The 10,852-nt window shown below is 44.3% G+C and overlaps 1 protein-coding gene across 1 annotated transcript; it reads left to right on the top strand.

The window, feature by feature from the left end:
• Positions 1-462: 462 nt before the first annotated feature.
• On the top strand, positions 463-10,128 carry LOC140476837 (actin-3-like). Its single transcript, XM_072569652.1, has 3 exons — positions 463-580; positions 880-1,028; positions 8,729-10,128. The coding sequence occupies exons 2-3, from the start codon at positions 903-905 to the stop codon at positions 9,731-9,733; spliced, it is 1,131 nt and encodes a 376-aa protein (XP_072425753.1). The 5' UTR covers positions 463-580; positions 880-902; the 3' UTR covers positions 9,734-10,128.
• The last annotated feature ends 724 nt before the right edge of the window (positions 10,129-10,852 follow it).

The raw sequence follows: 10,852 nt of genomic DNA, 5'->3' as shown, positions 1-10,852 counted from the left end.
ACACTGACCCTCCAACAGTGCGACACTCCCTCAGCATTGACCCTACAACAGTGCGACACTCCCTCAGCATTGACCCTACGACAGTGCAGCTCTCCCTCAGTACTGACCCTCCGACAGTGCAACACTCCCTCAGCATTGACCCTACGACAGTGCGGCATTCCCTCAGCACTGACTGTACGACAGCACCCACTCCCTCAGTACTCACTGTCCGAGAGTGCAGCACTCTCTCAGCATCGACCCTACGACAGCACAGTGTAGCATTCCCCCAGAACGGACCATCTGCCAGTGTGGCACACCCACAGTTCTGACCCTCTAACAGTGCAGCACACCCTCTCTGCTGTACTACAGGCTATATATGTATAAAATGTACAATGCACCAAAGCCCTGGTCGAAAAGTTGAAGGTGGAAGCTCCTGTCTGATAGGCAGCCTGAACTGGACCAGTTCCTCCCCTTGCTGCTCATTGGCTGGCTGCTGAGTGATGAGACTGGGAGGTGCTCAGTACTAATAAAGACAACAGGCAGGCAGAGTAACAGTCTCATTTCCTTCTTGCAGAAGCAGAGAAAGCATTTTGTGTGAGAGGTAGGTGCTGCTTGGAAAATAAGGTGTGGTAGGAGTGAAGGCTTGTCTTTGCTCAGAGGGTGTCTAATGGGCTCTCAGTTTTGAATGCTGGGACATTGGTTGGTTGGATGGGGGGGTCTGTAATTTGTGTTGGGGTTTGTTCTTGTGGGAAAAAAAAGGAAGTTCCAGAAGTTGTAGTGAGGTCTGTTTCAAGTTAGTGAGCTATGTCTCTTCCTGTATTGTGTTAGTGCTTTTTTTAAAAATTCCTCTGTCTTGTGTCTATGTCAATGGGCATCTCCCCTTTTTTTTGTCTCTTTCAGTCACCTCCTGCAGATTCTAAACCATGGCCGAAGATGATGTTGCAGCTCTGGTGGTCGACAATGGGTCTGGAATGTGTAAGGCTGGCTTTGCAGGTGATGATGCTCCCAGGGCTGTGTTTCCCTCCATTGTGGGACGCCCCCGTCACCAGGTGAGCTCTCTGTGGATGGTCTTTCAGTGTCCCTATCCTTTATGGCTGGGTTTTTCTTTCCCCTTTGGGTGTGGTTTCTTGTAACTGTAAACTTGTTACAGCTTCCTCTTTTGCTGCACTGTTTGTGGCCTACATTCTCTTTCCTTTGGAGACTGGGGTTTGACTTTAACCCTTGCTAGCTCCTACTCTTGCAGTTTGGGTGTGGCCGTCAATGTGGGGTTGTTCCTGAATGGGGTTGTATCTCACCCCTTTACTGAGTTCCTGTTTCTGGCAAATCCTGATGGCCTTATCTGGTGTCAGTGGGGAAACTGCCAATGGCTGAAAGCTAGACTTCTTTGGGCCTTGAATTGTGGCCAGGACAGGGTTAAGCCAGGCATGGGATGATCTAGCTTATACCTAGGCATTCCTTTCCCAGTCTCTCCTCTTGGTGCAGTGTTTCAGGCAATGTTTGCTCCTCCTTAGGATTCTTCATTCTGTATAGTTTTAATCTCCCTGGTGTGCTTTAACCTTGTCAGCAAATGGTTCGATGTGCCTGAGAAGCAGTGAGAGGAAGTTACTCAGTTCCTTGAACCACTTCTCTGATTCAAATTAGGCTGTGGTTTTTGGTTATCTGAAACCTTGCTTTATATGGGTTGATATGCTTGTGTACTGATGTTGATTGGCCTGTTTGAAATTGTGAAGTGCTTCCTCCGTTACCACTTGTATCTACACTTTATTTGGTTTTGTGTTGAGTTTCTCCTGTTAGAAATTCTTCCTGATATAACCTCTGGCCTGGCTCTGTATAATGTCATTGTCCTCTGCTCTGGCCTTCTCAAGGTTTAACTTGATCTGCTACTGTCCTGCCTACCCGATCAAGCATAGAATCCCTACAGCATGGAAACAACCTTCTGAAGAGTAACCTGAGACCCATTCCCCCTACTCTATTACTCTATTTACCCCTGACTGGTGCACCTAACCTACACTTCCTTCAACACTATGGGCAACTTTAGCATTGCCAATTCACCTAACCTTCACATCTTTAGATTGTGGGAGGAAACCCACGCAGACACTGGGACAATGTACAAACTCCATGCAGGCAGTCACTTGAGGTTGGAATTGAACCTGGGACTCTGCTGTGAGGCAGTAGTGCTAGCAACTGAGCCACAAAGCAGTCTAATCTTTGTCAGCCCAAGAGTACATTCATTACTAGGAATATAAAGGTATACATAAGAATGTTGGGTAGGGGAGATGTATTAATTTGCAGATAAACACTGAGGTATAAAGGTATACCTTTATACCCTAGTGTTTATCTGCAAATTAATACATCTCCCCTACCCAACATTCTTATGTTCTTTTAAATGTATCTCAAACAATGATCAACCCTGTGGTATACCACACAGCCAATTGTGGATCCATCTTGCCAAGTTGCCCTGGTGATCCCAGAGGCATTAACGGCCTTTCAGTTTTCCATGTGGGTCCTTATCAAAACTAGTGGTATTGTACAAACATAACTGCACCATCTGCACCTACACACCTGAACACCACCGGGAAAATTCCAAAATTTGCTGGGTGTGATACCTCTGACAAAGGATTTTGACCATACTTAAACTGAAATATTTGCATTTGAATGCTACAGAGAAGGCCTTTGGGGGAAATTGAATATTTTTGAGAAAACAGATCAAGGGGTTGAATACCTCCTGTTCAATTCTACTGGACAAGGTTAGAGAAACAGACCAGTGGCTGGGATCTTTGAAGTTTCCAGGTGGAGAGTGGGGGATGATTGTGAAGTTCGGCAATAGACTGCCTAATGATTGAGAAGTTTAACAGGAAGAATGAAAGGGCAGTAGGGCAGAGCTCTTCCAGTGGAAGGAGAGTCTATATCAACAAAGCAACAGTAGTCTGTTTTGTGGACATGATTTTGTTTGATCTCCACTTTGGAGCTGGGTTGGGGAAATGTTATGGAGGATTAGTTTCCTTTTACAGTGTGGAAACAGGCCCTCCGGCCCAACTAGTCCACACCAACCCTCCAAAGAGTAACCCACCCAGAACCATTTCCCTCCTAACACTAATGGGCAATTTAGCATGGCCAATTCACCTGCCCTGCCACATCTTTGGACTGTGGGAGGAAACTCACGCAGACATGGAGAATGTGTGCAAACTCCACACAGTCACCCGAGGCTGGAACCAAACCTGGTGCTGTGAGGCAGCAGTGCTTACCACTGAGCTAATGTGCTGTCCTGTCTTGCTAAGGAACCTCCTTTTTTTTTTCTTTTTACTTGCCTGTGAAATGTGGTTGCTTGAAGGAAGTAGTGTTTCAGCTCTTCCCATGTCTGTATTGGATTATTGCAACAACCTTCCCAACCTGTTGAATAGGGTGTTTTTTTTTCATTGCAACATATTTCCTGCATAACTGAATGATTTGAAATTCACACTAATGCTACTTGCAGACTCCTGTTCATTATGTACAGCTCAGATGGTCTTCCCTCAAACCTGGTCAATCATGATACAAATTTTAAAATCAACCTATTAGTCTCCTCCTAGACAGTGGTTTAACCCTGTCCCTTTTTTTTCCCCCCTCTAATTTTAGTAACTTAGAAAGTAGGAGCCAGGAGTGGTCATCTAGCCCTTCAAGCCTGTTCCTGAGATTGTGGCTAGTTCTCAAACTTGTACCCTGTTACAACTTTCTCTCCCATACCCTTTTTTTGGTCCCTTTTTTAGACCTAAGAAATATATCTAATTCTTGGAAATATTCAACGTTTAGCCTCCACTGCTTTCTATGGCAGCGAGTTCCACAGGTTGACTATTCTTTGGGTGAAGACCTTTCTCCCCATTTCTATTGTAAATAGTCATCTGACACCTATAAACTGTGACCCCTGGTTCTGGACTCCCTTGACAACAAGGAAAACTCTTCCTGATGTTTATTCTGTCTAGTACTGTAGAGTTTAAGATGCTGTCCCTCTTGCTCCCACCTCTACTGCAACCATTCTTCTAAACTCAGTCAATATATACAGAACATAGAAATGTACGGCACAGAACAGGCCCTCAGGCCCATGATGTTGTGCTGAGATTTAATCCTAATGTAAAATATAGTAACTTAACCTACACACCCCTCAACTCACTGCTATCCATGTGCATGTCCAGCAGTCGCTTAAATGTCCCCAATGACTCTGCTTCCACCACCACCACTGGCAACACATTCCATGCATTCACAACTCTCTGCGTAAAGAACCTACCTCTGACATCTCCTTTATAGCTTCTTCCTAATATCTTCAAACTATGACTCCTTGTACCAGTCAATCCTGCCCTGGGGAAAAGTCTCTGGCTATTGACTCATTATTTTGTACACCTCGATCAGGTCTCCTCTCTTCCCTCCCTCTCTCCAGAGAAAAGTCTGAGCTTATTCAACCTTTCTTCATAAGGCAAGCCCTCCAGTCCAGGCAGCATCCTGGTAAACCTTCTTTGCACCCTCTCCAAAGCCTCTATCTTTCCAATAATAGGGCAACCAGAACTGGACACAATATTCCAAGTGTGGTCTCACCAGGGACTCGTAGAGCTGCAGCAAAACCTCGCGGCTCTTAAACTCGATTCCCCCCAATTAATGAAAGCCAAAACACCATATGCTTTCTTAACAACCCTATCCACTTGGGTGGCAACTTTTGAGGAATCTATGTACTTGCACACCCAGATCCTTCTGTTCCTCCACACTGCCAAGGATCCTGTCGTTAATCCTATATTCAGCATTTGAGTTTGACCTTCCAAAATGCATCACTTCGCATTTATCTAGGTTGAACTCCATCTGCCATTTCTCAGCCCAGCTCTGCATCCTGTCTGTTGCTTTTTACAAACTGATCTGACCTCCCCTTGTCAGTCTGAAACAAAACTTATCCAAATCACACTGAAGCATTTCTGCTTGTCTCTCCTCACTATCCTATGTGCTTTGTCATCTGCAACCTGGAGGTATTACCTTTAGTTCCCTTATCCAAATCATTAATACATAGTGCTTGGGCCCCATAGAGTCAATGATTCTTGTGGTATTACACTAGGCACTGCCTGCCACTCAGAAAACAGATACTTTTTAATTGATATTTTGTTTTCTGTCTTCCAACCAGTTCTTTGCCAAGGAAAAAGACCCTGTACAGGCCTCCTATCAGTAGGATGAGAGGCAGAAAATAAAGCAGGAGATAAAAAAGGCATGTCAGAAAGACTTAACAATAACTATCCTGGGGGACTTCAATATGTAGTTGGACTGGGGAAGCCCAAGTTAATACTAGGTCCCAACAAAGAGTTTGTGGAATGTCTACAGGATGTGCTTTTGGAATAGCTTGTGGTACAGCCCACTAGGAAATGGCCAATTCTGGATTTAGTGATGCTTAACTCACTAATAAAGTCTGCCTTATGAAGAAACCCACATCCAATGAATGAATAAACTCCTGAGGAGCAGTGACCACAATATGATAGAATTAACCCTGTAGCTTGAGAGGGAGAAGCTGGAAGCAGATGTAACAGGATTACAATGGAGTAAAGGTAAATACAGAAATGTGAGGGACAAATTGATTGATTGGAAGGAACATCTTGTAGGAAAGATGATGGAGCAGCAATGTTAGAAGGTTCTTGGGATAATTTGGGAGGCTCAGCAAAAATTTGTGTCCCAAAGAAGAAACCACCTCCTGGGAGGATGAGGCAATTGTGGCTGAGGGAAGTCAGGGACAACTTAAAAGCAAAAGAGAAAGTATACAACATGGTTAAGATTTCTCTCAAACCAGGGGATTTGGAGCCCTTTTTAAAAAACCAGCAGAGGGCAACTTTGTAAGTGATGGGGGGGGGGGGGGGGGGGGGGGGGTGAGATGAAGTACGGTACATGAGTGAATAAAACAAAAGAATCGAAGTTATTTTGAGACTATATGTAAAGGGAAATAGGAAGAGTGGTTGTAAGACTTCTGGAAAATGTGTGGTGAAGTTGTAATAAGCAAACAAAATAGTGGAGGAACTGAATAGGTACTTTGCATCAGTTTTCATGGTAGAAAACACTGTAGTTTTAGCAGATCTTTGGGTGGTTGGGAACAGTGGGGAGTGTGGTGGCTATTGCTAAGGAGAACATGCTGAGAAGCTGAAAGACCAGACTGGATGGACTCATCCCCCTTTTTGAAGGAGATAACTGAGGAGGTTGTGTGGAGGCATTGATGTTGATCTTCCAGGAAGTATGGAAGTCTAGGAGGATCCCAGCAGACTGGAAAATGGCTAATACACCCCCACTGCTCCCCCAAACAGTTTTAAGGGAGGGAGGCAGAAGACCAGAAACGATAAACTGATTAGTCTGACCTCTATTCTTGGTAAGATGTTCAGGGTCCATTATCAAGAATGAGATTGTGAAGTAATTGGAAGTGCATGGTAAAATAGGGCTGGGTCAGCATGGCCAGCAAATGTATTGGAACTGAGGTAATGAGCAAGTTAGAGGAAAGTTGGTGGACGTGATCTGTTTCTATCTCCAGAAGGCTTTTGACATGGTTCTACAGGAGCTGCTAAATAAGAGTCCATGGTGTCAGAGCCAAGCTACTGGCATGATAATGGATTGGCTGACTTGCAGAAAGCAGAGGTGGGGTAAGGGGTCTTTTCTGGATGGCAGCTGGTGACTAGTTGAGTTCTGCAGGGGTCTGAATTGGGACCACAACTATTCACATTACAGTATAATGATCTGAAAGATGGAACTGAGGGCTTTGTGGCTAAATTTGCAGATACTACATGTGTAGGGACAGTGTTGAGATGGGGAGGTTGCTAGGAGAATGTGTGCCATCTGCCACTTTTCCTATGTAGGAAAGTGAGGTTATGTACTTGACAGGAATAAGAGGTAGAGTCTATTTTCCAAATGGGAAGGGCTTCAGAAATCTGAAGCACAAAGGGATGGAGTCCTAGCTCAAGTTTAAGGATAACTTGCAGCATCATATAGTCCGAAGGAAAATGCAATTCATCTGAAAAGCTAGAATACAAGAGCAGCTCAGTTCTAAGGGTTACTACTGCTGAGGCTATGAGGCTCTGATCAGACTGCATTTGAAATAGTCAGCAGATTGGGGAGGGATGTGCTGGCCTTGGAGGGGTCCAGAGGAGATTCTCTAGAATGAACTTGGGATTAAGGCCTTGACTTATGGGGAGCAGCAAAGACGTAAGGATCTGTACTCATAGAATTTAGATGGATGATTGATCTCCTGAAATTCTCAGAAAATTGAGGACTGCATAGAGTGGGTGTGGAGAACATCTCTCCATTATAGGAGAGATGAGGACCTGGGGGCACAGGCTCCAAATGAGCAACCCTTTAGGACTGAGGAGTTCCTTCTACCCAAGGTGGTGAGTCAGTGAAACTCACTGCTGCAGAAGACTGTGGAGGCTGTCATTGAATGTCTTTTAAGACAGGTGGAGCCTCTCCTTAGTTAGGGGATCAAGGTTTATGGGGAGAAGGCACCAGAATAGAGTTGAGAAACAATCAGCTATGATTGAATATCATCTGCCATTCCGTAGGTCAAATGGCCCAAACCTACCACAACTTAATGATTAGGTTAGATTACCTATAGTGTGGAAACAGGCCCTTCGGTCCAAACAGCCCACACTGACCCTTTGTAGAGTTACCCACCCAGACCCACTTCCCTCTGACTAATCCACCTAACACCTACGGGCAATTTAGCGTGGCCAATTCACCTGACCTGCACATCTTTGGACTGTGGGAGGAAACCCACGCAGACACAGGGAGAATGTGCAAACTCCACACAGTCACCTGAGGCTGGAATCAACCCTAGTGCTGAGGCAGCAGTTCTAACCACTGAACCACCGTGCTGCCCCGGTATCTTAAGGTATCTCCAAATCTGTGCTTATCAGCAGGTTGGGCAGCATCTGCAGAGAAAGTTGTTTCTAATCCAGTATGATACATGGAACTGAAGGGACATGCCATACTCAACATTAAGTATACTATCTCTTTTGTTTTCTTAGACCAGCATCTGTTAGCATTGTGCCTTATTCCAGTTCTCAGTCAATGACTCCCAATCCCATACCCTTAACTTTCCAAGCTAATGTATGACCTTACCGAAAGCCTTCTGAAAGTCCAAGTAAACAACACTGGCTCCCTTTTGTTAACTCTACTCAACATCCTCAAATTCTAGTAGATTTGTCAAGCAGTCATCTCTTTTGCAAATGCTGACTGTCTGGTCCTGTCTTATAGTGACACTACCAGTGTCGGACGATCCCAGTCCATCACAAACCAAGTAGTTCTGCTTTCAAATGAATCAACTCCATCACCACTGTTTGGATAAACATGGAATGGATATTCAAACTCTTCAATGTCAACTACTTACCAGCTTTGATTTGCCTGCTCTTTTGCTGTTGTCACTATCTCTCTATTGCTGAATCCTCATTTTGTGAAATGAAGTAAAGGTTATCACCAAAATATAATTGTAAAAGGCAGCTGTAGAAATAAATTTCTGATCTCAGTCCCAAAATGCATTGCAATCTCTTTTTTTTTAAACCGAGATGTGCAGTTACTAGATGTTAAAATAAAAATTCACTGTCCTTAAAGGTGATAAGCAACTTTTGAGAAATCTCTCTAAACAATGTCCAACCTTATCTGAGAAAATTCAATTGTTGGCACAATATCTGGATGCTGGGTCCCTGATGGCTAGCAGTTCAACCTTATTTGAATTCATTGTGAACTCATCCTCTGTGTTTGTTTCTTGTTCTAGGGGGTGATGGTTGGAATGGGTCAGAAAGACAGTTATGTTGGAGATGAAGCCCAGAGCAAGAGGGGCATTCTGACCCTGAAGTACCCGATTGAACATGGTATTGTGACCAACTGGGATGACATGGAGAAGATCTGGCACCACACCTTCTACAACGAATTGCGAGTGGCCCCAGAGGAGCATCCTGTTCTCCTCACAGAGGCACCCCTCAACCCCAAAGCCAACAGGGAGAAGATGACCCAGATCATGTTTGAGACCTTCAACACACCAGCCATGTACGTTGCCATTCAAGCCGTGCTGTCCTTGTACGCCTCCGGGCGTACGACTGGCATTGTGCTAGATTCTGGTGACGGTGTGTCCCACACCGTGCCCATCTACGAAGGGTACGCCTTGCCTCATGCCATCCTGAGATTGGATTTGGCTGGTCGGGATCTCACTGATTACATGATGAAGATCCTGACCGAACGTGGGTATTCCTTCACGACCACAGCCGAGAGGGAGATTGTGCGTGACATCAAGGAGAAACTTGCTTACGTGGCCCTGGACTTTGAAGCTGAGATGCAGACAGCCGGCACCTCCTCAGCCTTGGAGAAAAGTTACGAGCTGCCTGATGGTCAGGTCATCACCATCGGCAACGAGCGCTTCAGGTGCCCAGAAACCTTGTTCCAGCCCTCCTTCATTGGTATGGAGTCAGCTGGCATCCATGAGACCACTTATAATAGTATAATGAAATGTGATGTAGATATCAGGAAGGATCTGTATGCTAACATTGTCCTGTCTGGTGGAACCACCATGTTCCCAGGTATTGCTGATCGGATGCAGAAGGAAATCACAGCCTTAGCTCCGAGCACAATGAAGATTAAGATCATCTCTCCCCCAGAGAGGAAGTATTCAGTATGGATCGGAGGTTCCATCTTGGCTTCTCTCTCCACCTTCCAGCAAATGTGGATCAGTAAGCAGGAGTATGATGAGTCTGGGCCGTCCATTGTCCATCGCAAGTGCTTCTAACTTGCTTCTAGGGCTCTAGCTGTTGTCCAGAGCTTAGTCACTTTCAATGTGACTTTAAGTCTCTGCTGTTTCACAGGTTGTCAACTCTATATTTGCCCACCATGACACATTGCATACATCCTGCCTTTCCTCGTGCCTTTTTCACATCCTTCCCTCTAAATTCTGTTCAAAGCTAGGAGAACTGCTGTTTAATATTCCAATGGATAATGGAGACCAATCTGAGATATGAAATGGTGTAATAGTTCCAGAGTTTGCTTCAAGGAATACCAATATTTCAGAGGGAGCAGGCAGGATTATGCAAATATCAAGGCTTCAGTGCTACAGTTGATAAATCTGCTTTTGTATTGTGCCTGTATTTTATCTTTGACATTCTGAAATAAAAAATCTTGAATTGATTTCCTGTTCTCTTCCTCCTTTTTTTTTAAGAATTTAAACTCGTTTCTAGGTTTAAGTAACCAGCAGCAGGGATGGGGATGTTGACTTTGCAATGAATAAGGCTATACTGATGAAATATGGACCTCCTGAAGACTACAGCTATGTTGTGATTCTTCATTATAACCATTTGGTCAATCTGCCATGTAAGTTAGCAAGTCAGTTTTATCATAAACAGCAGCATGTGATGGCCTTAGACATGGAGGTAAAGGTCAAATATGCAGGCTCAGACCTCTGGTCTATTTAGTTCTGATCCTTTAGTTTATTGTATTAAGTGTAGATTTCCGTTTACATACAAACAGGCATAAAATTGATAACCAACTGGTTACCTTATTCAAAATGGCTAGGAAAAGCCATTTTTGACCACTCCAATAATAGTCCATGAAAATTTCAAATGCAGAATGGAAGTAATGATTCCAGTGGAAATACTGAAGATTAGAAGTCATAACTGCTAATCTTACCCTTTTCATTTAAGGGCTTTTATGTAAATGAAAGGGATAATTAGCTCAGTTGAAAGTGTGATGCATACTGGGTTGACTAGCTTATTTGGTTTAGGTGATCCTTAACCTATATCATTCCTTCAGAGTCTAGATTAGTGGCGCAGAAAAAGCGCAGCAAGTCAGGCAGCATCTGTGGAGCAGGAAAATCGATGTTTTGGGCAAAAGCCCTTCATCGTGAATGAAGGGC

The sequence above is a fragment of the Chiloscyllium punctatum genome, chromosome 5, assembly GCF_047496795.1.
Source record: "Chiloscyllium punctatum isolate Juve2018m chromosome 5, sChiPun1.3, whole genome shotgun sequence".
NCBI classification, from domain to species: Eukaryota; Metazoa; Chordata; class Chondrichthyes; order Orectolobiformes; family Hemiscylliidae; genus Chiloscyllium; species Chiloscyllium punctatum.
This window is presented reverse-complemented; position numbering and strand designations above follow the sequence as displayed.